The sequence below is a fragment of the Aspergillus flavus genome, chromosome 6 (assembly GCF_009017415.1).
Source record: "Aspergillus flavus chromosome 6, complete sequence".
Lineage (NCBI taxonomy): Eukaryota > Fungi > Ascomycota > Eurotiomycetes > Eurotiales > Aspergillaceae > Aspergillus > Aspergillus flavus.
Genome location: NC_092410.1, coordinates 2,799,866 through 2,827,543, shown reverse-complemented (window position 1 = coordinate 2,827,543; position 27,678 = coordinate 2,799,866). Strand labels below are relative to the sequence as shown.

Here is a 27,678-nt window from a genome sequence, read left to right as displayed (position 1 = left end):
AGAATAGAGACCCCGGAAATCGTCGACTTCAAAAGACTAAGAATATCTATAAGTAGTGGTACGAGTCCGACCCTAAATGATATACTGCACAGCTTCAGGTCTAGCATTCTCGTCAAGTCCTTATCACAGGATTAATTCAATTACTATTTCATTTTACTATTCTACTGTTCATCGTTGAGATCAGTGGCGTGAACTTCACAGAAAGTATCCTCAGGTGCATCATCTCGCGCCAAAACACTGACGATCGAACCCTAGCCGGTAATACTTTTGCTCTGCCACAGCTATCCTGTATATCGCGAACGCTAGCGAACAGTGATCATCTACGGCAAGCTTCATGTACGTTGGGGCAGCTGCAGTTTATTATTATCTAACTTAACCACTCATTCAATCTTTGACATACGAGATGCATCTTGTCTATACGGCCACTCGGACACCAGAGTACTTTCATCAAGTCCGGGCCTTTCCCTCGAGCTTCGCAATCTTTTCGCGAAGTTGGGATATGATTCCGGAGTCCCCAGGTACTTTTCTTCCCCCAGACGCCCGTCTTGATAAAGCCTGCGAGAAGGCGATAGAATACGGGTATGAGTGGTTGTGGACGGAATCATCTTGCGTCACGAACACTAGGAAGCATAACCTCTGGAAATCTATCTTTGAGCTCTATAGAATGGCCAGCCTTTGTTTTGTATATCTATCCGACATTGAAAAGGTCGCAGATTGGGACCAGAGCAAATGGTTCCAGCACGCATATACCCTCCCAGAGCTGATGGCCTCCCATGAAATACTCTTTTTTACCAAGACGGGGAAGGTAGTGGGTCGCAAAAGTGACCTGTGCAAGGAGCTGTCTTCTATCACCGGCATTGAGGAGGCGGTATTGAGAAACCCCGAGAAAGTGCAAAGTTGCAGCGTGGCCAAACGTATGTCTTGGGCATCCCTACGAGACGCCAAAGAGGTGGGTAAAGAAGATTTGGCCTATTGTTTGATAGGAATCTTCCTTGTGCCAGACCTCTCCGTTCGATTTAACGGCCTGACAAATGCGATGCTTTCACTCCAGCTTGAAATAATGAAAGAGTATCAGGATGACCTTTCAATATTCGAATGGCAACACACGGATATTAATGACCCATGTACGAATGGACTGCTAGCGGGATCGCCATTCCAGTTCCACCTCTGCGGGGACGTTAAAACATGTAAAAATGGGAGCAAGATAAATCTGGCATCAGACAGTAATGGCATGTTTTCTATTCATGGGCTCATTATCTCTCAGCCTCTGGGCCGGATTGGCTTGGTCCTTAACTCTTACCATAGTGATATTCATCCTAGGATGTACCCTTGCATTCATCTCAGCACAGTGCCGCCAGAATCGCCAGAGTCACCAGAGTCGCCAGAGTCGCCAGAGTCGCCAGAGTCGCCAGAAGTAGAGTGTCGCCGTATGGACATCAGCAAAGTGTATTGTATCTCGGCCGCCGATGCTATGAAGACGCCCATGGCACAGGGAACAATCTACATTCGCGAGGATGGGACCGCCTTCATTCAGTGAGACATCTCCGCTATTAATCCCACTTATATCTTGTGGGAGTTCTATTAGGTAGTTTAGTTGTTTTCCCACTTCTGTCAAAGCAGTGAACGGACAGAGTATCCGTTTTTCCTTTCCATATTTCCGTTCAGTCTCTATCTTGCTATCACACACCGCCCCATTCTATCTTATATTTCCTCATTGCCTAAGCCTGATACTCTGTCTCAGTCGTTACGAGAACTCAGACAGGGTTTGCCAGATGGCCTAATGGCCATGCCATTCGTCTGACAAGTCTTCCCTTCCCACTTTTCTGTCCTTCTCTCATGTTACAAAAGTTACCTGGATGCAATGCTCAATCCACCTAGTCAACCTGGCTTATAACATTTCGTAACAGAAGCTCAGTAGATTGCACTATTAAACAAGGACTCCATATAGGTTTAGGCAGCGTACTGAAAAAACGCCTTTGCTGTATAAAACTCTACCGAGGTAATGCGTCCTACACCGTCCGATAAATTTCAATAAATGGTTCTTATGTCGAATAGCAGTGTTGTTGAACTCAATACACTTCAGCTGGTTAGACTTGGCAAACAAAAAGGTGCATACTTCAACTCATGGACCTTACTTCAGGGCTCGTTTCAATTTCTTCTATTACCCTTCATTCAACGTATCATCTCCTTATTCCTGTTCGAAAGCTCCAAAATAGCTGTATCCAGCTGTACGAATTTTCTAATTCAATCTCGGGCACTCCGTGGTGATTATGTAGAAAGCCAATGAATGGCGCATCAAATCATGACATATCTGTTGCCTCAGACAGGAAGTTGTTTCAGATTCTTTTGTGATCAGTTCGGGTTGTTTGTTCTTCCATTGAAGCCGCTGCTTTCAGTGTTTTATCTCAACACTAAAATCCGGCTACGCTGCAAACAATGCCCTTTGATCCTGTGTTTCGAGCGCAGTAGCCATAACAATGAACAGGCAAGTATGGCACGGCACATGCTCAGTTCTGAATGCAACCAAGTAGAAGGAAATGAGAGTATGGCGAATCTCTCTAAGATTCCTAAGACGAGATTGGAATTACAAGTCCGAGCCGGATTGCTAGGGCTTCTTGGTAGATAGGTGGTAGCGATGATGTGAAATCCTATATACTAGGCCATAATTAAGGGCTTGCGGCTCTTCTGCCATCGAGTGCATGCATGGCATATCTTGAAACATTCCATTATCGTATTGGGAGGATATGACCTAACAATGTGGCCTCATCACGCGCCTCGATGTCTGAGCAACTCGACATCTACAGCGCACCAGTATCGCATTCAGCTCATTGATGTGTGTGTGGAGTGAATGTCATGTGATTAGCTCTGATTGGGGTGCTTAAGATAACTCAAAGAGCAAATTCCAAGCATTTGAACGGCCATTCTCTAGTTTCATACTTATGATTCAGAAGAAAGGTTTCGATGCCTTCTGAAACATATAGATGACGCACATCTAGTTTGTCCATGAAAGACATATATCTCAAGGTGGAATGCTGCCGAGATCTAGAACTTTAGTCAAGCATAGTAGTCATTGGTCACACCGTAGGTATAAAAGCCCACGGCTTGCCAACCTTACACTGGCCCAATTCAATGATACAGATACCTAGCAAGACGACAAGATCATTTCTGATTTACTTTATAATCTGACTTACCACGTTACCATTTTATCTACCTGCTGAACAAGATGGAATCCATCCCGGAATCTCAGAGTAGTAACCCTGTGGAGGATTCGCAAGCCGAGCCAGATAACCGCACCATTGCATCAATCCTGAATGGCTCTCTCGTGTCACGTCCACCGAAGAAGGCCGTCCCCATCTTTTCCTATACATGGATGCACTATCAGCCCCCTCCAATGCCGTCTTAGTACGACGAGTTACCGGCGGATTGGAAAAAGAACAATATGTGCACAGAACTCTCGGGATTGAGAGGATACGCTTACTTACAAATTGATACCTGCTTCATAGCGAACGGTCCACATGTTGTCCCACGAGAGGACATGGATAGTATAATGTACTCGTGGTACGAAAATGCAGCTGCATGCTTGGTGTATCTAAGGAGTGTCAAGTACACAGACCATGTGATTGAGTTCAAACGCCAATTTAAGGATGACCCGTGGCTTACAGAGCCCTGGGCCTTGCAGGAACTATTGGCCTCAAGGAAAATCATTTTTTATTCTCAGGAAGGTCGATGCTTTCTGGGTGCAACAAAGGAAACGTTGCTGCTCTTCCTTTCAGAAGAGACTGGCATTGTCGGGGAAGTTCTCGCTAATTATAAGCTAGTCAAGAAGGCTTGTATAGCTATGCGCTTGTCCTGGGCAGCCACTCGAGGCGATGCCACTGTGGACGTGGTACACAGTCTTAAGGGAATATGCAGTGTGAGTATGACTCGGATACCCGATGAGAGTGTACCCGACGCTTTTCGCCGGCTGCAATTGCAGCTAATACAGAAGTATCCCGGTGATCTTTCGATATTCGCATGGAAGGTCAAAAGTGAACCTGACCCCCGTAGTCGTGACACAATACTAGCAGATTCACTTAAGGATTTTGCATCCTGCTTCGCGGTCGAAGTCCTTCCAGTCGAATCTCCTATACGTGTATACAATGCCTGTGATGAATCCGCGCTCATCAACATTCCTCGCATCGATATGGGGGATCACAATTACCTGCTATACCTTCATTGCTATGAATCGAGATCGACACTAATGCCTCCAGAGGAGCAGGAGCCACAGTTCGATCCACTAGATCGTGCTATGGCTATCTCGGTCAAGTACAACTTATTAACAACACAGTATCAACGGGCTGATGTTACTGAAACCCAAGTATGGCCAGGTGAAAAAATTATGCGGAGTTCTATTATACATACAACCGGTTACTTACATGCCTATTGAGAGGTTTAAGGGGTCTGCCATCTCTCTACCCAAGGATGCAGAGAAAGGCCGGTATGATCAGAGGAGAGGGGGTATTCTCAATACAGAGTATCATTCGGGGAACGATTCTGACCTGAGCCTACTTGTATTTCCTTCCTAGGAGGCTTAAGCAACTTTCTCACATACATTCTGGGATCATCGGCTGACCCTTATCTGTGGGAAGCCTCATCGATATCTTAGCCAGACTTTCACAGACACTCCTTGGAGCTAAAATGACTTGTATAAACAGTAACGACTGTCTGGTCCAACAATTTGCTCTTTCCTCTGTTATCTTTTTGATATTTGCTGCTTAACAGCCTTCCGGTTCGAGTATTACTTTGTTCATTTAACAATTTGCTATCTATTTATCTTGCTTGAGTACTTAAAGTCGAAGACATTTTGTCGTAAATCATCCACTTTTGCACTAACAGTCCCAGTCCCATGTGTATATCTCAATGCTATTTCAGTAAAGTAGCTCACCCTCGAAACCCTAGTGTCTCTATTGCCTTTTCTAACGCTAAGCTGATACAAAGCAGAAGTCTTTCCTGTCCAGACTCTTGTAGCCATATATGTCTCTATGCCAATGAAGCCTTAACATGTTTCCCACTAGCTTGCACGAGTGTTCTTAACCACGCTCGGTGCCACCAAAGACAGCAAGAGCTCATAGCGCATCCCATTAATAAAAAGGTTGGTAGACATGGTCCCGTGGATGTTATATCCTGACACACTATAATGGCGTACTGCATATTCTATTGCAACGCCGGCTCTGCTTCGCACTACCTCTACTCCGTCGCTCGAATAGACGTAGTCACCTCCGTCTTCTGTAGGACAAATGATAGGGTCTCGAGCCGTCCCGATATTCGACCGAAGGGGTACAACTGTACTGAATATCTTGAATCTGAGCAACATTCTATACTGAGAATTATCACCTTCCTTTGAGCAGAGTAAACCGCTAGCCACTATCTACGAACCAATTCCAGAATTAAACTACGCTACTCCGGCAAAGTATTACTATTTAGCATCTGAATTTAGGGTTTGGTGTTTTCAGTAAAATATTTACATGTACAGTGGCAAATATATATAATACCACTTAATAGATAAACATAGTAATCCCATCCGCGAACCCCATATATATAACCTGGAATATCGCTTTCGCATAAAAAAGGCATGGTAAGCATTTTACAAACCATATTGATATCATTAAACGAACGGCATGAGTTCTCGGTTGAAGAAACCCTGAACCAAGGTAACGTAGTCCAGGTACCCGAAGGGATCCGAAGAGTCCCGGCACCAAGACAAGGGCCGGTTGTTGTGATGGTCCGAGCTTTTATCTGACCGCCTACTGTATGTATATTTACAAGATGAACGAGAGATGTTTAGTATGAAGGCACACCCTCCTCGTGGAATTCAAGCCTCTAATAGAAAAGCGCAAAATATATCGCCAAAATATCAAGACCTTAAGAAATTATCTCTAATCAGCATTTATGGATAGCAATGCGAGTGAGATACGGGGATTTGGTGTTTGGTAAAAGCAGCGCTTTTGTCAGGCAGAAGGAGGTGAGCGGTGAGGCGGTCTACAACGGTCGCTGGGTTCCCGTTTTTGTTCAAGTATGAAGTGACCTGCTAAATTCTCAATTTCCATGGAAGGAAAATGTATGTCGAGAGATCGAGATTGACGATAGACGTTCAACGAGGCTGGAGGGCGTTCACCGGCGTCCTTACAGGCCGCTGGATTATGGCACAAAGTGATGTGCGGTCGAGTGGCTCTTTAGCCATGATTATTGCGGAAGGTAGTCGTCGCATATGGTCCATGTGACCATGTTATGCCCTGAATTGCTGCGAACGGAGACACGGATGTTGAGAAAAAGGACAGCCTCAGCTTTGTCACGGCAGCTTGGGCGAACGGTGTCGAACGGTGTATTTCCCAGATCAGAAGCACATCACTGATCACGTAACCGCTAAGATGGTATGCGTATGCGTATTCTCACTGGAGTAGAAGGCCTCGACGAAGGCCTTTGCCGCGTTATCCATACCGGTAATCTCGAAGGTAGGGATCTTGAGTTTTTCTTCCTTGACCCATTGTTGCATGCGTTCCATATGAAGTTTGCCCCATTTCTTCCCAAAGCTGGGATCAGAGAGCCCGAATCCGCGGATTGTAAGTCGTTTCAAAACAGTATTGTGCAAGAACATGCCGATGATAGGGTCCAAGACGGTCTGTTCGGCGATCGTGCCGTAGAACATGATCCGGCCGTATCGTCGCATTGAAGAGAATGCTGCGTTTAGATGTCTGCTACCGAGTAGGTCAAAATGGGTATCCAGCCCGCCGATATTCAGGCGGGACATCCAGCTCAAATTATCATAGTAAATATCGATACCGTTGGGGACAAGACGAGGGAGAGCTTCGTAGGGGCTCTCTTTGGCGTAATTAAATCCTCCATCAAAGCCGAGTTCGGTAATAAGAAAGTCGAGTTTTTCATCTGATTCGACGCTGCCGAACACCTTCAACCCTTCGAGTCGGGCCATCTGGCCGACGAGTTGGCCGATTTCGTCGCTCGCACCGGCGATGAGGATCGTTTCACCTTTTTTAGGTCGACCGATTTCGTATAGTGAGGAAAAGGCTAAGAGACCTGGGACGCCCAGGACGCTGAGGAATAACCGAATATCGTCGAACTCGCAGGGATTCTCAAGGAGCTTCAACTCGGTCGCGTCGTCAGCTTTAATGAGCACGTATTGTTGAACCGGCAAGCGACCGATCACCATATCCCCCTCCTGAAACTGCTTATTGTTGGATTTGATGACTTGCGCGATACTCATCGTCTCGACGGGCTTCCGGCCCCGCAATTCCGTCGCGTCAGCCGAGGAACTGGCCAGGTCCCGTTTGAAGAGATCGTAGGTCGCATAGAGAAGCTGCACCATTAACTCGTCCTCGGCAAGGGGTTCGGTCGCGTCATAGGACACGTCTTCGAGGGTGACTTGCTCCCCGGCGACCAGATACCCCGAGTCCATATTCTTGATGACAAGGACCTTGTTCTCCGTGTCCTGATCCATGGTGACCCGTGTCATCTCCGCGAAAAACGGAGACGTAGAATTAGAATGAGCTCGACGACAATCCCAAATGCATGGCGACGCGCTGGAGATGCCTGAAAGTCGGAACGCGCCACGTCTGAGTGGCTTTTAAAGGATCAGATGGCGCGGAACATGGGGGAATTTGACATATTCCGTGTATGAACACAAATAATTGGAGTCAGTTAGGAGTAGTGGGGTGCTGACGACGGTCAATGAGGGGCAACCCTAACTATTTATCCCTATAGTGCGCCGTTGATCAATGGTCCGGTGGAGAAGGTGAGACACCCTTTCCATGATCAGCAAATCCGAGTGAAGGGTACACCACAATCCTTTGAATCTTTCCGTCGGCAGAAAATCACCGCGGCGGTTTTGGAAAGTTGTCACTGTGCCGATTATACTCTTTTGGAGCTATCTATTTTGAGCGCATTCGAAGAAGGGGGGGTGTGCCAGTTCCTACTATTTAGGGTTCTCACGTACCACGGGGACACAACAAGTGGAATAGGGGGCAAAAAGGGAAAGGCCCCCGTGACCAGATCCGATTCTCGTCTCCCAATCTGGGGCTTCCCATGCTTGTCATTGGGTCAATGGGCCTCACCGCTCACGCGCACGGGAGTTTATGCCGGGTTAGCCCATTGTCCACCGCCTTCTCCTTTCTCGTTGATCGCATGCCCTCAGGGACAACTTCTATATATAGGATCTTCCTCCCCACAACTAACTATTGACCCGTCTAATTACGCCAAGCTCCGAGAATAGACCACTCTATTGCTATACAACTTGCCACGGCGGGAATACCCAGCCGATGTGACGGGAGGCTCCGTGACTATCTCAATCAGAATACGTGTTCTCAGGTGGAACCGTGTGACAGAGGATTGAACAGTTGCAGTAGCTCGCAGCCCTGATTCGTCCCCAGGTTCCTCCTGATTTGTCCCTACTGATAGCATGCGTGAGTCCATACCCGTTTGGACCTAGAAGCCTCGTTAACAGACACCGTTTCCAAACCGGGTGTCAATAATTTGATATTTATTTTTAGCGGATTAATATGGAGGTGAACCCCAGAACACGCGTGGTGGAAAATCACTAGTTGCGAATGCCACGTGGAAAATGGCCCGGGAGTAAAGGCTAAGGTCAGACCACAGCGAAAGGAGGTGGAGATTGATCGTTGTATTGACATTGCAAGTGATTGCACTATACGAATAAAGACCAATTGCCCCATATGATGACGTTCTTTAAAACAAAAACCAATTTATCTGAAGAAATCCCTCCCCCCCAAACCCAAATATAACTGGCTCATTCATTGCAAGCATTAACCCGAGATCAGCATTTATACAATCCTCGGCAACGAAGTCAATAGTGTCGCGGATGGAGGTTAGGATGCGTCTTAGCTGTCCGTGCCATTCAATGGATTTTCCTCTTTTGGACTCGCTGACCGAATTTGCAGGTACCGGATATATTTTTGCATCAACTCAGAGTCTAACACGGGAAACTTGAGACCGCCAGGGTAGCTCTCTAGCGCTTGTCTGGTGTTGGTAGTGTCATACACGGGCATATTCTCGTACAGCTCCCACCGTGTGAGTCCCTGGTATAGCTTTTCCGTCAACATGGGTTGTAACGGCCGAAGCCGTTCTGGGGACTGTCTGTCCAACTCCTGGACCCACTGCTGGTAGCTTACACCTCGGACGGAAGATTCGTTTCCCTCGGCCAAGGAACCAACCAATTCCATGGAGTCGTTCATATCCAATGACAGGTCCCGGTTGGGAGGCACGATATGATATACCCGGCCCACAGCGGTAGCCGTCGACGATGCGATATGCAGGATCACGGCGTTGACATAGTCCACGGGGACGAATTCTTTCCTTTGGTTAGGAAGAAGAGGATAGGATCCCATCTCTCCGCACGCAATGATCAATCGGCTGAGAAAGTCATCGGGATTACAGGCGCCCGTTTGGCTGTGTCCTGTGATAAATCCTGGTCGATATACCACGATGGGGAACCCGTTATCCATCAGACGTTGCAACATGTTCTCCACCACCCACTGGCTTTGGGCATATCCGTGGTCATAAGGAAGGGCTTCTAAGTGTCGTGGAAGAGGTTCATTCTCCATAACGGTCCGTGTACCGGTTATGAAGCCCGTTGGGCCGAAACAGGAGATGCTGGAAACATAGTGCAACACCTTGGACCGCCCAGCACATGCTAGGCGCAGAACATTAACCGTGCCTTGAACATTGGCGGGACGATGCAGTGAATAAGGCTGGGTGTAGTTAACTCGTGCGCCGAGATGGAATATAACGCTAGCCCAGTGGGCAATTTCCTCAAATCTATCCGGCCCCAGTCCAAGGTACCTGTCTTCTAGGGTACCGCAGAGGGGTAGCAGTTTATAACGAAACTGATCCTCCCATAGGTCATACTTTGCTAGACCATTTTGCAATCGTCTAAGGCCAGTTGCGGGATCAACAGCGCGTACCAAGCATCCGACCTGATGCACGTTAGGCTGACGCAGTAGATCAGCAAGCAAGAAAGAGCCCACAAAGCCGGTAGCTCCGGTTAAGAACACCCGTCCCTCGGTGTCACGACACCAATCGACCGGAGGGTCCGACGGAGGCACTAGGCTGTCTGCAAGTTTGCTATCCTCAAGCCACATGTGCCTTTCCGACTCCTTGCAAAAGCTTTCCTGGGTACCCAATATGCGTTCTTCAAGTATACCAGCGAGCCTGATGAGGCTGCTATTATCATAGAGTGTCAGAAGAGACACCTGAACATTAAAGGTCTTCTGAATCCGACTGATGAGCAACGAGGCTTGCATGGACGTAGCACCAAGGAGGAAGAAATCGGCATTGTCATTGGAGGCGGGAACAGGTACGCCCAATATGCTGGCCCACAAGTTGGCAAGTTTCCCACGAGTGCTGTCCTCGTTGTCCATATCGATATGCTGCTCGGCCCACCGGTTCCGGAATAGCTGCTGGAGGTATTTTCGGTCAACCTTGGCATGGCTATTGACCGGCATTTTGGAGATGAGCTCAATCTTAGGCACCATGTAGTCCGGCAGGACAGCTTTAAGCATATCCACGGCACTCAGGACCGCATGGGGCTTGGTTCCAGAGAGCGCAACTGCAAAGGCTACCAGGATCGAACCTGCCCCTTCAGAGCCAGCTTCAACCTTGAGCGCCACTGCCTCGGAAAATTGTCCAGTTTTCATAATCGCGGACTCGACGGCCTCGAGCTCAATTCGAAACCCGCGAACTTTAACCTGATGGTCTCGTCTCCCAACATAATCAATTTGACCATTTGACACCCGTCGGCGTACAATATCCCCTGTTCGGTAGAATCGCTGACAGTCGCTGCCTTCAATAGCTACAAAGGAAGCTCGATTCTTGTCTGGCTGATTGATGTATCCGGGCGAGACACCCGCGCCACCGATAAGCAATTCGCCCTCATGGCCATCCGGGACTGGTCGACCAGCTTCATCACAAATATAAGCTACAGTCCGTCCGATTGGCTTTCCAATACTGACCACTCCAGCTTGAACATCGGCGATGGTCACTCTGTGTGCAAGGCAGAATATACAGCACTCAGTCGGGCCATACGCATTGATGAGCTGTGTTGGCGGACCTGCTTGGAAGATGGTCTCGATGGCCGAAATATTGGCGGCTTCACCTCCGATGAAACACAACCGCAACTTCTCGAATGCACGAGGGTATACCGACGCCGCCAGGTTGAGAATGGCAGTGGTAGTAGCCATGACTGTTATTCCCTGCCGATCGATGTAGGCTGCCAGGGTTTCCAGATCGAGCAGCGTGACCTTGCTCACAACTACAATGCATGCTCCACGTAACAGTGGTGCCCAGATATCAAAAAGGGAGACATCAAAGCTTGAGTTATTGACATGGGCCACTCGATCGGTGGGGTACAGAGGCTCGAACGGTGCATGGAAGACTACCTGCAGAATAGAGCGTGCCGCGATTTGAACAGCCTTGGGCTCACTGGTAGTCCCGGAGGTATGTATGATGTGGGTGCGATGCTCCAAGGTAATCTGCATGGGCTCCTCATTGTCCCGGACGTGCGAGCTCTTGGAAAATGACGCGCTTGAGTCATCGACAATTAAGGGGTGGAATGGCAGATCCCGATGCTGGTTGGCTCTGTCGACGAGGATATATCTTGCCTTTAATCTGTCCAGTCGACCCTTGATCTGCAAGTCAGGCAAGGTTGGATCCATGGGAACACAAGTACCCGCTGCATACAGGATGGCCATTTGAGCAACCACATCTGAGATGCCATGTTGCACAACAACACCAACAGGTTCTTCTGTATGCAGATTCCCCCGTTGGAGTTCTCGGGCGAGCATTGCAGCCCGCTCATGCAAGTCCTGATACGTCAAATTCGTATCACCGTCAATGACAGCCATGGCAGAAGGGTTGAGGAAAGCATGATCGAAGAATTGTTGGGCAAGGCCCTTCCCCTGGCGTACGGCCAGGTCATACTCTTCCTCATGAGTCAAAACTTGAGAAGGCATCGAGGATTTCTGTTTCCAGGGCGGTAATAGAATATTCTATTGACAAGCGGAAGAAGGGAGTTAACTTGAGCCAACAATTCGCCCTGGAAGGAGCTGATTATATACGCTGTCCAGTGCTCTGCCACCTTCTAAACTAACTGCTTTGCCGAATTGTCAGCAGTACTACATTACTGCATGATGAACCGGGAGAACGCCCTCCAATGCAAGGAGTCTAACCCATCAGGCCGCCCAGTTAAGATATTATCCTATGTTTAGGAAGTCTCATGCCTTCATGGGAAACCGCTGTACAGCATTATCTATGATCGGTAATGTTGTGGGATTGTGGGACACACTGCAAGCCAATGAGGAAGGGTTATCAAATGTGCGAGCTAGCTATTCATGCAAGTAAGGGTGTGATGTCAACCTAGTTACACGAAAACACGAGCTGTGCCCTGCAACGCAAGCTGCAATGGTCCGGGATATGATCAACGCAGCTCGATCGATGCCGCCGTTCACTGAGTAATGGTGCTGCCTACTGCCCCCAACGGACTTTATATGGTTGACCGATATCTATAAAGGCAGGCCCAGACGCGCAAGTTCGGATTCCGGAGTCCAACTTAGTCTGCCTTTTCCATTGATAATTTCTACCTATACCTTACCGGGCTTTGTTTACTCAATACATCGACTCCCTGGCAGCATATCATCATGAGCCCAGACCGTAAGCTCATCACCATCTTCGGGGGTACAGGCAAGCAGGGTGGTTCCGTAGCTCATTCGCTGCTTCAAAACCCGGACTTCAGAGTGCGTGTAATTACGCGAAACGCTCAGTCCGATGCCAGCCGAAAGCTTGCTGCTCTCGGTGCCGATATTGCTCAGGGAGATGGGTTTAGTGGCGACGAGATGCTGTCAGCATTTAGTGGCTCTTGGGGAGCATTTGTCAACATCAACTCTGATGACAAGGTGTGTATGGCTGATGCTACCTCGACAAAACCAAGCTATTAACGGGCGTATTAAGATCTTTACTACCGAGGGTGGGCCAACAGAGTTCGACATGGGCAAGATAATCGTTGATTCTGCTGTCCAGGCTGGTGTGAAGCATCTCGTATTCAGCTCCGGCCCTCCTTGCACAGAGATGACGAATGGCCGAGTGCGAATGAAAGCAATGGACAGTAAGGCCACTTCGTCGCAGAATTCCTGACCGGAGGGATACGACTAACTCCAGGACAGTGAAGAACAAGATTGAGCAGTACGCAAGGTCCCTTGGGTCCTTCGAGACCTTCACTCCCATTGGCGCCGGATGGTTCCTAGAGAACTTCCTTGGCAAGGAGGTCGCTCCTGTTTTCGGAGGATTTCCCTATTTTCCTGACGACCAAGGATACCTTACTTTCAGAGTCCCGTATTGGGGAGGGGACGAGCACGTTCCATGGTTGAGCATCTCAGACGACTTCGGAGATATCGTGCAAGGTATCTTCCTGGATCCTGGTCGATGGAACGGTCACTTCGTTCACGGTGTCAGCGACATCCGCAGTTTTGAACAAGTTGTCGCGGATTTCGCCGCGGTTACAGGAAACAAAGCGCGTTTTCAGCCCATATTACCGACGTGGGAGGCCTTTGATACGCATGGAATCCAGGAGCTAGAGGACGTGAAACTCATGTTTGGCTTCACCCAGCTGACAGGCGGCCGATACTTCGGACCGGAAGACACGGAGGTCGATACCGCCAGACAGCTAAAGCAAATTACGGGATTGAAGCTGGGTCGTCCTGAGGGCCAGCACAAATTGACTTCTGCGCGTGACTGGTTTGCTGCAAGATTTGCAAACTAGGTTATTGTTTGTGATCTTTGAACTCCTTGCCTTGGATGTATAACGGGCTGGTAATGAGGCCCGAGCTACTTGGCCGTAAATTGCATTGAATGATTATGACAAAATGCCTTGTGAATCTCTATCTGAACTATGCAGTGTACAGTAGTATAGTACGTATCATTGCCATGGACCTTAAAACAGAACCATATGTAAATATAGATCTCCCGTAATCGAATTTGATCTGGCTTATGCTGTCATAATGGATCAGGCCCACCAACCCCTGTAGCTCGACATGAGCCTCTAAGTCTCTATGTGTCATGCGAAGTGCCTATTGTGGCAGATCAAGACGTCTCAGCGCCAATTTCTGTCGCATATAGTCAGATTTGATGGCTATTCATCCTCCTTCAGGTAATACGAGCTGAATTTTAGTAGGACCCGTAGCGTTGGCCCGGACCCTAAGAGCCAAGGGTCCAGATGGGCTCGTATTCAACTGTATGGTCTTATTGGAGGATACGAGGCCCGAGTCTGACAGCGAACTATAGATTCTCAGCAAATAAAGCCACCGTTCGACTAAACGTCAGAGCTCGAGCTCCCGCCCGTCATGCGTCCTATCCCAAAGGCCCACACAATAAGCATTGATCCGCAATTAGTGTTTCTTACTGTGATTGTGGATGCATTAGTGGGAGTGTTAATCGAGCTTTTACCTGTTTCGTCTATCCCCTTACTAGACTGACTTTCTTCCATGATACTCTGAGGTTCTGACATTAGCAATTATCCAACTTGTAGTCTCCCTTGCGACACCTAACTCACAGATCTTGTGGTAACAATGCTTTGTATTACGGCTGTACTTCACACAGACAAGAATACGGGGCCGATTGGAGCACTGACTGCCATCCCGGCTTCAATCGGAAAGGCATTGCGGTTGGCATATTCCGGTTCATGGATACTGTGTGCTACATCGGCTGCCGATCATATTGAGATCCAGCCAACGGAGTGACCGTTGTACCACCCGACATGTGCGATGTTGCCATATGCAAGCTTTGAATTTAATACACTTCACATAGTTCAGCGGTCTCGTATGATATGGGTCTTATGATTCTATCTACATGGTGTGTTCATGGGTCAAGCATATCTACGTCGGAGGGTTCTCTAAAGTATGCTTTACGTAAAGGGATTCATTGAATGCGGTTACATTTCACAGCAGTTGAAGGTTCATTCTAAAGACCTCGGTCTAAGACTACAAATCCAAAGACTCGCCCTGGGGCACTGTATAGGGTAGGCCTATACGGATACGAATATGCATTGTAACTGTAACTACTGCCGTGTGATGGAGGCTTTACCCCGTAACTCCTTATATGGCGATGCCATGTGCCTCATCATGCGATACAGAGAAACCCTGGTATTACGATCTTCGACGGCCTATCGGAATCTAGGCACAGCAGTACAAATGCGAAAGCTGGGTTGCAGAAGTAGGAACTCGTCTGTTGCCCCCTTGCTTGTTTGTGCAACCACCGCGCTCATGCCCACCTATGCAACAGCAAAACCATATTCATGTCATCCTCTTGATCCGAATGATGTGGGATAAGTGGGGTATGTTGAGATCTGCAAAAACGATATTGTCCGGGCGTTTCTCCAGAGGCTGGATGTCGTAGTTCGCGAGGATGTAAGCAATAACGATCTTCATAACCTGGAACGAAAACCATCGGCCAGGGCTGAGACATGGTTAGCATGGCCACAATATAATAATCAATTTAATTTCTTACCAGGCATGTCGACCATAACCGAAAGTAAGATACTTCTCATTTGTCAGAGGTAACAGGGGTGCTTTGTCGCCTCCAGCTTCAGTCAGCTTAGGAACGAAACGAAATGGCTTGTACGTCTGCGCATCCTCATAGTAGTCCTCGTCTCTCTGGATGTTGCCGGACAAAACACACAGCCAAGTCCCTGTAGGGACCTTCTGTCCGTCAGGTAGCACAACGCCTCCACGTCGTACAACCTGGCGATGGAGGGATCTCGGGGATAACGAATTCATCCGCAGACTTTCCCGAATCGCGCTGTCGATGTGATGCAGTCCATGTGATACGGGCTTGCCGGACTCTTTGCTTGAAGCGAATACCGTCCTTGCTTCCTCGCGGATGGTATGGAGATAGGCGTGCTCGGACTCGGAGCTAAGCAGGTCAAGAAGCACGTTTGTGCATGTCGTCCAGAGATTATCTGTTGGTAGGAGGGCCTGTGCGCAATCAGTTAAGACCTTGGAACACACCAATGTGGACTAGAGTGACAGGTTGAACCACTTACTAGAATTCCAAGCCATGTTACCATTTCGCTGGGGCTGATCGACTTGGGCCCGACCCCGGAAAGCACGCCATCTGACATCCAGGTAATCAGGTTCCTTGGTTCCCCTTCCAGATTATCATCCTGGGTCCCCCCCTTCTCTTTCAGCCGCTCCATCCGTTCCTTGAATAGAGGAGAAAGGTAAGATCGGACCCGAAGGACATAGTAGTAAACCGGCAATCCCGCGAGCAGGGCTGTAACCTGCCTGAGCGGCCAAGGTGTAAGCTGAGCTGCGAATACCATGGCAGTGCCCAAGGAGCGAGCGTATCCTTTCACGTATCCCATATATGTGGAGTCTCGACACAGAGGAAGTCCCACATAAACGCGCTGCGTCGCCTGGTACATGATCCTTTCAAAAGCCTGAACCATATTCACCTCCTTCCAAGATTCGGTCTGACCGACAAGCTCATCCATGATGTGCTGCACCTCTTCCAAGACATCTTTCTCTGTCTGTGTGACGTTTCGAGTGAGATCAATTTGGAGAACTTTAGAGAATGAGTGCAGAGCTGATGCATCAAACAGTGGCCAGATATACCCCAGCGCGTCAGCATCGTCACTGGCCTTGGCATGAGAGAGGATATCTTCTGGTTGGGTAACTAGCCAGCGGACATGCTCTGGAGGTAGGATCACTTGAGGCCGAAAGTTGATGTTTAGCATTGCAAAGGACTGACCCTTCTTGGAATACTGTACACTCGAAACGTTAGCATAAGCTTTAGCAGGTATGAAATAGTTAGATAGACGCACCAATTCGTATCCCCTTGTCGATGTTTTCGCTCCGGCGCTGATCTCATTCAAGCATGCTCGAAGAGCTGACAACGGCCCTTTTGCTTTGATAGGTGATTTTATGGACGATGGCAATCTAGCGTAAGCGATCCACGGGGATAGTAGGAAAAGGGACACAGCGATGCAGCTAACTGCTAAGGCCGATTTAAAACCCGTAATAATGCTGGTATACTGCTCGCCAATCATGGTGGATGCTATGCTAGGACGGACATGGGTTCCTTGTCTATTGTATGACATTGAGCCGCTTTAATACCCTAGTCCATCTCGTTAAATACCACGGGTGTAATACTTCACAGTACTATTGAATTGCTGCGAGTGCAGGTTCTCCGGAGGCCTGATGGAATGTAGCCGCTTTCCCAAATTGACATCAGTCATACGCACATCCTTTCTCTTCACCCATCACTCACTTACCCATTCACCTTCCCTTACTTGCCTTCACCTAGACAGACGTATAGCATTGGTTCGAACTATGTATCAGTGCATCACTCAAGATCTGTCGTCATTGGACGCCTATCATTACACTGCAGGTTCGTATTGACAGTTTCTGGCCAAGCCCCGATGCAAGGGAGACCACAGGGTCTCGCTTTTACCATAGTAATGAATAGCATATGATTGTGCTTGAGTTTGGTTTTGTATCCCGGAGCGCCACATATAGAATCTAGTTGTTAAGTGGTTCCGTTCAAGCTGTCAGCTTACTTCAACCTTAGGCGTTCAATAGCGACATATTCTGAAGATAGACTGTCCTAAGGTTGTTAGATCCTTTCGTCGAGGAGGGTATCTGCCGTAGGCCCATTTCTGTGTACATTAACCCGAGTAGCAAAAACGCAATATCGAGCTTAGAAATTCCATCCGTCTACGGTCAGAATGCAGATCGCAGATATGGCAGCCAGCACAACGGCGCAGATTCTTGTCGTCTCTCTTGGTCTACTGATTTTCGTTCTGCTATGTCCTTGGTTTGGCTATCTCAGGTTACCGTCATCTATGCGATGGTGGCCATCAATTCCTAGTGGACCTCTTTCTGCTCTTAGGTTATCCCTCAAGGAATACAGTGGATCCAGATCCAGCGAGGATGGCTATAAAGCGGTTTGTACACGTGCCTAGCAGTTTTAGAACACATATGCTAACGTACCTTTCTTCTGTACGATTCTAGTTCTCCAAAAAAGCAGAGCTATTCGCAATATGCAACCCGAGCTTCTATCCCCAAGTCCTGCTACCACCAGAGCAAATCCCATGGCTACTGAGTCAACCCGAAAACGTCCTGTCCCACGAAAAGGCCAACGAAGATGTCCATGCCCTTCCATTCCTCGCTCCAGCATTCGACAACTACGACCATCTCGAACTGATCAGAGCTATCCGGACTGACCTTACTCGCAATATTCCAAATACAGAAGACGCATTTCTGGATGAACTGAGACATACAACGAATGAAGTGCTCGGCGCTCCTGGCGACAATGCATGGAAAGAGGTCAATCTGACTGTAGCGTTGGACAGCATTATATTCGGGATATGTCTGCGGCTCTTCTTTGGAGTCTCACTTTCTAGGAATCGGACATTTGTTTACTATGTCAAGATCTTTACGCGTGTCACTGGGGCCATGATGCTTTTCGTGTCTCAATTAGTTCCGTGGCCGCTTAAACCTGTTGTTGGCATTGTTGCCGGTTTCCCGATCTATTATTACTGGGTGCGTCTTATTATTTACCTCTATCCGACATTCAAAGAACGCATACAGTGCCTCAGAACGAAGAAAGAGACTCCTCCAGCAGATATGGTCACATGGATGGTTGATCTGGCCATAAGCCAGAATCCGACACGGAAAGTACACATCAGCTCGCTGATAGTTCGGCTTACCCTCATCGTAAGTGCATATCTCCATGCAAATCCTTTTCTCACAAGAACATAAACGTCAGACTAACTAGATCCTCCAAGGTCTTCCTCCCCGTCGACGTCCTCATAGCAATGACAGATAACTTCTTCCTCGACCTCCTCAGTTCCGACCCAGACCGCAAATACTACAACGCCCTACGTCAAGAAGCCGAAGCCGCATTCACAAACAGGGACAAAACCCAACCCATCTCCCAATCAATGCCCTACATGGAAAGCACCATTCGCGAAAGTCTCCGACTCAGTCCATTATCCGACCGTATGCTTTCGCGACGAGTCGTCCACAAAGGAGGCATCACACTTCCTGACGGACAGTTCCTTCCTCGTGGCACCTGGCTCGCTGTGGCTGCTGTTGGTGTTCATCGTGATGAGCGGACCTATGAGGATCCGGATGAGTATCGGCCGTTTCGGTTTCTTTCGGAGGATACTGAAACTAAAGAAGCAAAGGCTATGTTGGTGCCTGTGACGAGTGAGAAGTTCTTGGCTTTTGGGCATGGGAGGCATTCTTGGTGAGTCATATCTATTCTATTAAACTGGGAGTCAGTTTGAAGAAGGACAATGGTTGGCTGACTTATGTAGTCCTGGTCGGTGGTTTGCGGCTCATGCTATGAAGCTTATTATTGGGTATATACTTGTGAATTATGATATTGAGCCGTTGGAGAAGAGGCCGGTGAATTCTGTCGTTGGTCAGACTATTATTCCTCAGTTGGATGTTAAGATTCGGGTGCGGCGGAGGGAGTAGTGGCTGTGTGTGGTTGGGGACTGGCTGGGGGTTTTGTTAGAAGTGTTGCAGGTATAGCCTTGGTTTGATCTACTAGATATTGTCTTGGATCTCATGTGTTAGTTGGAAGTTGGCCATGTTTCTACTTTCTAGTGACAGTTTAGGTTGACTTCTATAAAGTTGAACAGCGAAGATGTCTTGATTAGCTGAAGGTGTATCGTAAACATACTCTCTTTTATATCTATCAGGTATACTCTTACTCATTATCTAAGTGAAGCGTATCTCACATAGCGGATCACCGTCCCAGTAGACAGCGGACTATATCCAGCACAAAGCCCTAATATTACAACCAATCTCCCACACTGGCATAAAGCCCGTTAAGCTTTCTCCATAGGAAAGCCATTCTCAGCCAAAAACACACTCAAGTCCCTATCCTCCTCCTCCAAATTCAACTCACTACTCTCAGGCAAAAACCAATACACAATCATCCCCAGAATAGCAATTCCACCTGCCAGATAGAAAGTGGACTGTTTCCCTGCCCTTTCCTGCAACGGCGTAAAACACTGCGTTCCCACCGCAGCACCAGTCCTCCCGAACGCCGTAGCAATACTATACCCCATACCACGCATAGCAGTGGGAAACGACTCCGTTGAAATCAATCCGATGGTCGCACCGGGTCCCATGTGACCTAGGGCTTGTAGCAGGCCGTACAGGACCACGAATGCGGGCATGTTCTTCGATAGATGGGGGAATGTACCGCCGATTACGAACCCGAGGACCATGTAGCCGGCGAATCCTAGGATACCGGTGTATCGGCGGCCGATTGCGTTGGTTAGCCAGGCGCCTACGATCACGCCTGGCACTGGGAGGGCGCCGAGGATGACTTGCCAGATTGCGGTGGTGCGGATGTTGTGGTCCTTGACTAGGGAGTTGATGATCGTGCTGGACATGATGCTGTTGGGGAAGTTGATGAAGTCGTACAGGAAGAATGCGAGGGATGTGGTGAAGAGACGCCATCTATAGCGTTTCAGTAAGAGTAGGTAGAATTTGAGAGGTCGTTTCTGGCGTTTGAAGTTCGAGTAGTGGAATAGTGTTGAGTCGGTCATGAAGAAACGTAGGACCATGATTATTACGGGCAGGATCGTGGCAATCGAGTATATGGCGTGGAAAGTGACTGGGAGGTTGTCATTGCTGGCGATGAGACAGATAAGATACACGATCATCTGAATGGGCGCAGCTGAGGTGGCCATCAGTGTGGTGAAGGAGACAAATAGTGGTCCACGGTATTTTCTTTTAAACTACTCAATGTTAGTTTCTCAGTTCTATGAGTGGATATGGCTGGTATCTTCCTTACATCGTCTGATTCCTCGATTCCTGCTGCTGCACTAGGAGGATACTCGCCTCCAACACCGAAACCGGCGATACCTCGCACTATCACAAAATACCAGAGCATGTTGTACGTCGGGTGTACTTGCAGCGCAAGTGTAGACATCAGAGTCCCGATCGCTACGAGCCCAGAGGTGAATAGTAGCCCAGCTCGTCGTGAAAACATATCTGATGTGTATCCCAGTGCGAGCACACCGAGAATAGCACCGATTAGGAGCGAATTGCTAATCCGTGTCTGCATCTCCGAGGGATATCCGTCCGTCCCTAGTAGCTTTTTGAAGATCACATTGGTAGGATTGGCAAGACTGTTCTGGAATCCATCGCTGAAATTGGCAATGTACTGGACGACTTATCAGTTATCACTCCATGCATCTCCCTAAGCCAGGGGGACTCACACAGCTAACAATAGTCAAATTACTTTGTAATTTCGTGGGGCGATAGGAATCCCTCCTGCTTGGGTCGGAAGAATTATCATAACCTAGTGTGCTTTCTTTAACGGTGGTCTGCGTTGCTTCATGCTCCTTTTCTGCCTCCACGGGCGCATCGGCCCTAGCTTCTCCCATTGCATTCTCTGGATCGTAGGTCATGTTGAATTATGACCGAACTCCCACACACCTTGACCCGAGCTCACTGCTGTCCAGGAGATTTTAAAAACCGGTCAGTGAGCACGACGCTGATCGAGATTTAAATCATTTCCGACCTGCAACTACTAAATGTTAGGTCTCGGGCGGTCTCCGGACTAGGGCTACGAACCCCACCGACGATAAGAAGCCGTGCAATCAAGCAATCTTATAACGAGGCAGGCCCACAGCCATGGTGGCGGTTAAGCTCTTCCTTGGCTGGCGAGTGCATGTTGTAACGGTTCGAGTTTTTTTCGCTACATGAGTGCTCTCGCTGTGAGATTATTTTTCTTGCGGGTGTAGCGGAAGCCGTATACAAACTCAGTTGGTAGAAAGGGTGTGGAACGTGCAACACCTCGTCCTTGTTACAATAGAGAAAGCGAAACCCAAAAAAAAAAAAAAAAAGAAAGAAAGAAAGAAAGAAAACCTGACGGGCCATCCCGCTAAGCCCACTGCCAATCACCCAGCTAGATAAATAGATGGCCTACAGTTAACCAGCCGGTGGAGTCAGCGATCGGGCCGAAAACTGGGACGGCTTTTGCTCTCTTGCATACATGCCACAGGGCATTCGTGGCAAACATTGTTCTAGATTCAGTATATAAGGGCCGATTGAGTATTACTTGATAACCATAATGCTCGGGTTTATACATATCAGTAATGTTGCAGACGTACACAATATGATCCAAGGATGTAATCCTGCCGTCCCAGGAACAATCTCATTTTTGTTATATCTACAGTAAACCAGCCCAATTACCCCGAACTAACAGGGGGAATGATAGCCACTTCATCACCCTCCTTGATAATCACCAAGTCGCTTCTTTGCCCATCTTGAGCTTCCATATCGCGGAGTTTCAGTTTCTCCTCCTCCACATCCACGTATTCCACATTAACACTAACCCCACAACTCGTCAAAACCTTTGCTTCGATCCCAGGATACTTGGACTCCAAGACGTCAAACAATTTAGCCAACGGCAGTGGTGCAGGCAGAGACTCTGATTGTCGGTTCGTATAGCTCGATGCACTGGCGAAGTAATGCACCTGGAAAGTCCCGGTCGGAGCTTGAGCCATGGTAGGAGAATTTATTTCTTCGCGGATATTTATATCCTATGTCGTAGATCACAGTTTTACCCCTAGACTAGTTAGCTGAATAAAAATCTCTGTCGTGGGGTGATATCGTTACCAAAGCTGCGTGGGATCAACAATAATTTTATCTCGGTTGGCAGAAACGTGCAAATCCGTTACTCAACCACTGGGTAATCCTGTCAACCCCAATTAGCAAATCACCTGGTTTTATCTCCACGGACTGTGATTGCAGCTCCGAGGAAGATGGCTTTAGTGTGTAGAGCACAGACCCTAAGGAAGAAGCTAAGACTGCTAACTGAGTCCCGAGTGGAGTCGTTCTAATTTGGCGTCTTTTCCGTCTTCGGCAATACTATGGAGCGAATCATTGCTGCGTCGTATCAACCTGGTTGAAGTTTTCAGATGGCATGATACTACAAGCTCGGTGCTGTGAGCGAATAATTGTAGGAGGATTATTCTCTCTACTCATCATATATACAAATAATTGTATTGGTTGCTTGACTGCCTGGCATCTGGACTTCTTTGATTTTGCCAAGTTCGTGGCTGCGATTTAGGTTGACCCGAGCCAATCCTCCAGAGCTTGGCTTCATCTTGATAGAACGCCAGGCATAATATACCACTTTAATATAGACTCATCAGGGCACAAACGCAATGAATGAATAGGACAGCCATGGTGCTCACGGCGCAGTAATACTGCACTCTAAGTCTAACCATCATTATACCCCTGACCGTATAGGGCCCATAATCAAGGCTTCTACCAGCGTACCCTTCTCAATGTATCCATGTCCAGGTTTCAATACCAAAAGAGCATTCGCATACGCCAGATTTCCAACCCTTGAGCTCCGCTGTCCCGTAACGCTCACCCCCGTGCTACAAGCATACAGTAGTCCATCTGCTTGGGATGCCCTAACAATAGCGCAATGATATTCCGTACGCTCGCGGTTCAACGGCAACTGATGCATCAGAGTGACAGTCACGACAGGAAGCCCTGGCACTGGCCCGGATCCTGGAGAGAGCCTTCCTTGACCCATACCCATGAGCTTGTGCAGACAGGGTAGCACAAACAAGTGCAAGCTGACCAAGGCCGAGGCTGGGTTTCCAGGTAGTGAGAAAATGAGTTTCTTTCCCCATGTTCTCGGTGCATCGTCCGTTTGAACAGGGGACCGCTTGACGGGGATGCTGGCAAAGGTAGTTGGTTTCCCGGGTTTCATGGAGACACGACCGAAATGCACCGTGCCACCGAGTGACCGTTCGATGGTTGGCTTGAGGAGGTCTAGTTCGCCCATCGAGACCCCGCCTGTCGTGATAATCACGTCGACACTATTCTCTTCCCTATGGACCGCGTCACGTAGCCGCTCCTCGAGTTCTCCGGCAGGGGTATCAGGAGCGATTCCCAAGTCAACAATTGGAAACCCCCAAGACGATAGACATGATAGCAGGGAAATCCGATTAGAATCACGGATTTGGCCACCATGAAGTCTTTGCGGATCATCGTATGGGACTAGTTCGTCCCCAGTGCTCATGACGCCAATGCAAGGCTTCCTATAAATTTTGACCGTGTGTGTGCCAGTTGCTGCGAGAAGCCCAATTTCACCGCCAACAGGTGTGACAATATCGCCCTTTCGAAGGATCATCGAGCCCAGCTCAATGTCGCTACCTGGCTGCCGTACGTTCTCGTTTGGTTTGATATCATCCGCCAGAATTTCCACCGTGGCTTCTTCGGTCCCATCTGGTGTGGAGGAGTGCAGAAGAGTGTCTTCAACCATAACCACCGCGTTTGCGTTTGGAGGCAGCGGTGCACCCGTAGTAATACGCGAAATGGTGCCTCTTTCCAACGGAGGAGCAAAATCACTGGAATTAGCGTGCGCAACTGAGGCAACGGGGAAAATGCCCTTAGTCCCCGTCGTAGAAGTCATATTTTCTGAAGTCGAGTCAGGGGCGATTACTGCATATCCATCTACAGTACTAGCTCGATAAGCTGGCACAGCCTCTGCAGCGTAGACATCCTCAGCAATCACTGATCCAACTAAGGCAGGTGTTACTGGGGCCTCAACTACAACAGGGTCAGGGGTATGGTGACTAATGCGCCAGAGAGCTTCATCGACAGACAGCATTGGGTACGGTGATAGACGATTCCGGCGGCTCGGCCCCTCACTCGTGTCATTCGACTTTGCTGTATTATTTCCGCGATGATGGGAGTGCCCACAATCACTATGCCCAAGTTGTGGCTGATGGGCATGAGAATTCTCGGCCCTGCTCTCTAGGTTATTACCCGAAGAGACACCGGCTTCTGCTTCAAGTGTCTGCATGCCGCCAGCGTGAAGAAGTCTGGAGTTTGCGCCGGCTGCCTGGATGCATGCGTGAGGAAGAAGTTTCACAATAGCGTCTAGGTTTTCTTTTGCCCCTTTTGGCGACCCAGGAAGAGTGACTATCACTGTCCCATTTCGGACTCCTGCGACAGGTCGAGACATCATCGCGACTGTGCTCAATGTTAGTCCTAGTTCTCATAGGAGAAGTGATTAATCTTATTCTTACATGGCGTGGCTTTTAACGAGGCAGCCAACATGCCATGCCTTGTTTCTATGAATCAGCGACAGTCGTCAAATGAATCCCGAGAACACATACACAAGTCCAGGAGCATGACGATGGAGGAGAGGGGTCACCGCCTGCGTAACAGAGTATCAGATCAGGGGGATTGACAGCATCACCAGTGATTCTACAAACCTCAGGTGTGTTGTCCCGACTAGTGAACCCTGTGCCACCACTGAGGAGCACGAGATTAACGGCATCTTGCCCGTCTGTCCAGTCACATATGCTCCTTTGTATATCGAGTACATTATCGGGAACGATGTTGGAAAATGGTGTCTTCCAGGGACTTTGGTCTGTGGTTAGTAAGAGTGGTGTTAGGGCATCGACAACCTTGTCTGTGGACGGATCTTCCGAAGCAGTGTCTGATACGATTAGTATTGCGGGCTGTAATGTTGGATCTGCCATGGTTGATAACGAAGGTATATGAAAGTCGCGTCTAAATAAATCAGATAATGACGCAGGAAGATTACGAGAAATCAGTACTCCTATATTAAATTCCAAGGAGAATATCTCAGATCGTACAGGCTACACATTGTTTTGTCAGCCCATGCTTCCTGTTCTATAATTACAACGCCTGCTTCATCCTAATGTAGTGGAGAGTTCAACGTCTATTATGACCCACTGCTACCCATATTTGCTCTGTCATCGTGCGTCCATAACCATGACTCTGTTTACTTCCTCGAGGGCATATACCTATGAAACGGTAGATCAACGAGCGAGCCTGAAATGTAACCTCATCAACGTCCAATTTGACAGCATATTCCGGGTTCTAGACGACCTTTCACCGTGAAATCTCCGATGCCTGAACAAGAAATACAAAAAGCGATCATCTCCAAGTGCATTAGTGTGCAGATATTTCGTCGCAGTGACAGTTTAGTTTGATTGAATATCATCCTCCGTAATTGGTTGATTAGTTGTTCCCCAAACGGCCTAGCGCGGGGTCTTGATGCCCCGCTGCTTTTGTAGTTTGAACCCTACTTTGCAGATACGATCTCGAACAATTGCCCCTCTTCAGCTTTGCTAATAGATCCACTGTCATGGGCGGTTTATCTTACTGAATTCTGGCTCTATGTGAGAGATAGATAGCTTTACAAAACTTCAAAGGGGTGTGCAACAGGTTGTAAGACCACAAGCATAGCATCGCGGACTACTACACTTGGATATATATCTCCAGCATATTCAACAACACTTCCTCAAAATGACCATCTCAACAGAAACAAGTAGAGTTTCAAACACGTCGATACATACCGAAACCAAAGACTCGACCCCCGCACACCTTGACCGGTCTACATTTCCACGCACCGTCACCCTACCCGACGAGAAAATCCATATCGAATTGACATACGATCCCCTCAGTGCAGATACAGCATTATCCTACACCAATTCCCCCGCAGCCGGTGCAAATGTGTTCTTCTTAGGGACAACTCGAAACACATTTGACGGTCGCCCAGTCGCTCAACTCAGCTATACATCCTATCCACCATTGGCATTAAGGACTCTGACGCAGATTGCACGACAGAGCAAAGAAAAACACGGACTTATCGCAGTGAGCATTTCACATCGACTGGGTACGGTGGCTGTCGGAGAGGCATCGATCTTAATTGCTGTCAGCTCGGGGCATAGGCGTGCGGCTTGGAGAGCCGGCGAGGAGATTCTGGACGAGTGCAAGGCAAAAGCGGAGATCTGGAAACGGGAGGAGTTTATTGGTAGCAAACCGGAGGACGGGGAATGGAGGGCAAATAGGGATTGGGATGGGGAGGGCAATTTAGTTTTACGTCAATGATTATTGTTTATGGATGGGTGCTATTTAAGATTAGAGTATAAACTCAGCTGTCATCGAATGGAATGTGCGTTGGTCCGTATTTCTGTTTACATTTTCAACGCAAGAATGCCATTGTAGGACAGCGGATTACCTGCTCGACCTTGAGATCACTATGAGCCAAGGTGCAGTAGTGCAGGATATTGATTCCTCTTCACTAAACCGATTAAGCCCAAGGAATGTCCACTTCGTGAATATACAGGTATCCGATCATCCTAGTGGCAAAATTGCCCTCGACGTCATTATGCATGGGCACCAACAAGTTCAATGAGGGCCGCACTGCATCTGGACCCTTGATATAAGGCCAAAGCCTTCGTACCCTGTGACTAGTCCATCTACTAGCTCTTTACCTGGGTACAAGGGTCCAATGCGCCTTACACTAGCACATCAAACCATATCACACCGGCGCCAAGTCAATTAGATAGTCAATGATGTTTGGTGTAATGCAAACGAGAATTATTGGTCAGTTAGAATTGCCAAAAACAGCCAGACGGTCATTCGAACCAGTCATATCGATTTAAGCTTTCTTGCAAGGTTCAACCCACGGTAAGTGGGATACTAGACCTCTCCTCCAAGTTCTGCATTGAGTTCACCAATTGCCCGGAAGAGAGCGGGTGGCCGGAGAGGCGCCGCCTGCTTCCTTCTCTAGAGACATGCCAAGGCGTCT

General features: G+C 48.3%; 11 protein-coding genes across 11 annotated transcripts; 5 read left to right on the top strand and 6 right to left on the bottom strand.

Moving 5' to 3' along the window:
- Positions 1–403: 403 nt before the first annotated feature.
- F9C07_11905 (uncharacterized protein) lies at positions 404–1,537 on the top strand (the record flags this gene model as incomplete). The annotated part of the gene is made up of 1 exon (XM_041286770.1): positions 404–1,537. One exon carries the CDS (start codon positions 404–406, stop codon positions 1,535–1,537), a length of 1,134 nt encoding a protein of 377 aa, XP_041148900.1.
- A 1,902-nt stretch (positions 1,538–3,439) lies between these two features.
- Positions 3,440–4,426, top strand: F9C07_2109798 (uncharacterized protein; the record flags this gene model as incomplete). Its single annotated transcript, XM_041286771.2, has 1 exon — positions 3,440–4,426. One exon carries the CDS (start codon positions 3,440–3,442, stop codon positions 4,424–4,426), a length of 987 nt encoding a protein of 328 aa, XP_041148901.2.
- Positions 4,427–5,899: 1,473 nt separating this feature from the next.
- On the bottom strand, positions 5,900–7,680 carry lnaE (putative alcohol dehydrogenase). The gene has a single exon (XM_041286772.2). It carries the CDS (start codon positions 7,505–7,507, stop codon positions 6,392–6,394), a length of 1,116 nt encoding a protein of 371 aa, XP_041148902.2. The 5' UTR covers positions 7,508–7,680; the 3' UTR covers positions 5,900–6,391.
- A 1,208-nt stretch (positions 7,681–8,888) lies between these two features.
- lnaA (putative NRPS-like enzyme) lies at positions 8,889–12,017 on the bottom strand (the record flags this gene model as incomplete). Its single annotated transcript, XM_041286773.1, has 1 exon — positions 8,889–12,017. The coding sequence occupies one exon, from the start codon at positions 12,015–12,017 to the stop codon at positions 8,889–8,891; it is 3,129 nt and encodes a 1,042-aa protein (XP_041148903.1).
- A 684-nt stretch (positions 12,018–12,701) lies between these two features.
- lnaB lies at positions 12,702–13,819 on the top strand (the record flags this gene model as incomplete). Its single annotated transcript, XM_041293719.1, has 3 exons — positions 12,702–12,956; positions 13,012–13,165; positions 13,224–13,819. 3 exons carry the CDS (start codon positions 12,702–12,704, stop codon positions 13,817–13,819), a joined length of 1,005 nt encoding a protein of 334 aa, XP_041148904.1.
- A 1,528-nt stretch (positions 13,820–15,347) lies between these two features.
- On the bottom strand, positions 15,348–17,101 carry lnaC (putative cytochrome P450; the record flags this gene model as incomplete). Its single annotated transcript, XM_041293736.1, has 4 exons — positions 15,348–15,510; positions 15,562–16,028; positions 16,097–16,816; positions 16,877–17,101. The coding sequence occupies 4 exons, from the start codon at positions 17,099–17,101 to the stop codon at positions 15,348–15,350; spliced, it is 1,575 nt and encodes a 524-aa protein (XP_041148905.1).
- A 423-nt stretch (positions 17,102–17,524) lies between these two features.
- Positions 17,525–19,725, top strand: lnaD (putative ferulate-5-hydroxylase). Its single transcript, XM_041293720.2, has 4 exons — positions 17,525–17,998; positions 18,066–18,770; positions 18,842–19,305; positions 19,376–19,725. The coding sequence occupies exons 1-4, from the start codon at positions 17,780–17,782 to the stop codon at positions 19,536–19,538; spliced, it is 1,551 nt and encodes a 516-aa protein (XP_041148906.1). The 5' UTR covers positions 17,525–17,779; the 3' UTR covers positions 19,539–19,725.
- A 5-nt stretch (positions 19,726–19,730) lies between these two features.
- On the bottom strand, positions 19,731–21,913 carry lnaF (inorganic phosphate transporter). The gene is made up of 3 exons (XM_041293721.2): positions 21,299–21,913; positions 20,872–21,243; positions 19,731–20,815 (listed from the first exon to the last, which is right to left on the bottom strand). Exons 1-3 carry the CDS (start codon positions 21,488–21,490, stop codon positions 19,895–19,897), a joined length of 1,485 nt encoding a protein of 494 aa, XP_041148907.1. The 5' UTR covers positions 21,491–21,913; the 3' UTR covers positions 19,731–19,894.
- Positions 21,914–22,273: 360 nt separating this feature from the next.
- cnxG (molybdopterin synthase sulfur carrier subunit) lies at positions 22,274–22,591 on the bottom strand (the record flags this gene model as incomplete). Its single annotated transcript, XM_071507725.1, has 1 exon — positions 22,274–22,591. One exon carries the CDS (start codon positions 22,589–22,591, stop codon positions 22,274–22,276), a length of 318 nt encoding a protein of 105 aa, XP_071367917.1.
- Positions 22,592–23,319: 728 nt separating this feature from the next.
- Positions 23,320–25,597, bottom strand: F9C07_11913 (putative molybdenum cofactor biosynthesis protein Gephyrin; the record flags this gene model as incomplete). Its single annotated transcript, XM_041293722.2, has 4 exons — positions 23,320–25,082; positions 25,139–25,176; positions 25,229–25,269; positions 25,328–25,597. 4 exons carry the CDS (start codon positions 25,595–25,597, stop codon positions 23,320–23,322), a joined length of 2,112 nt encoding a protein of 703 aa, XP_041148908.2.
- Positions 25,598–26,186: 589 nt separating this feature from the next.
- F9C07_1801161 (molybdopterin synthase catalytic subunit) lies at positions 26,187–27,470 on the top strand. The gene has a single exon (XM_041286774.2). The coding sequence runs from the start codon at positions 26,391–26,393 to the stop codon at positions 26,973–26,975; it is 585 nt and encodes a 194-aa protein (XP_041148909.1). The 5' UTR covers positions 26,187–26,390; the 3' UTR covers positions 26,976–27,470.
- Positions 27,471–27,678: the final 208 nt, after the last annotated feature.

Coding starts and splice junctions, on each gene's coding strand:
- lnaE (XM_041286772.2), bottom strand. CDS start 7,507: ATGACACGGGTCACCATGGATCAGGACACGGAGAACAAGGTCCTTGTC.
- lnaD (XM_041293720.2), top strand. CDS start 17,780: ATGCAGATCGCAGATATGGCAGCCAGCACAACGGCGCAGATTCTTGTC. Junction 18,771..18,841: donor TAGTTCGGCTTACCCTCATC/GTAAGTGCATAT, acceptor AGATCCTCCAAG/GTCTTCCTCCCCGTCGACGT. Junction 19,306..19,375: donor GGGCATGGGAGGCATTCTTG/GTGAGTCATATC, acceptor TGACTTATGTAG/TCCTGGTCGGTGGTTTGCGG.
- lnaF (XM_041293721.2), bottom strand. CDS start 21,490: ATGACCTACGATCCAGAGAATGCAATGGGAGAAGCTAGGGCCGATGCG. Junction 21,244..21,298: donor ATTTGACTATTGTTAGCTGT/GTGAGTCCCCCT, acceptor TAAGTCGTCCAG/TACATTGCCAATTTCAGCGA. Junction 20,816..20,871: donor GAATCGAGGAATCAGACGAT/GTAAGGAAGATA, acceptor AACATTGAGTAG/TTTAAAAGAAAATACCGTGG.
- F9C07_1801161 (XM_041286774.2), top strand. CDS start 26,391: ATGACCATCTCAACAGAAACAAGTAGAGTTTCAAACACGTCGATACAT.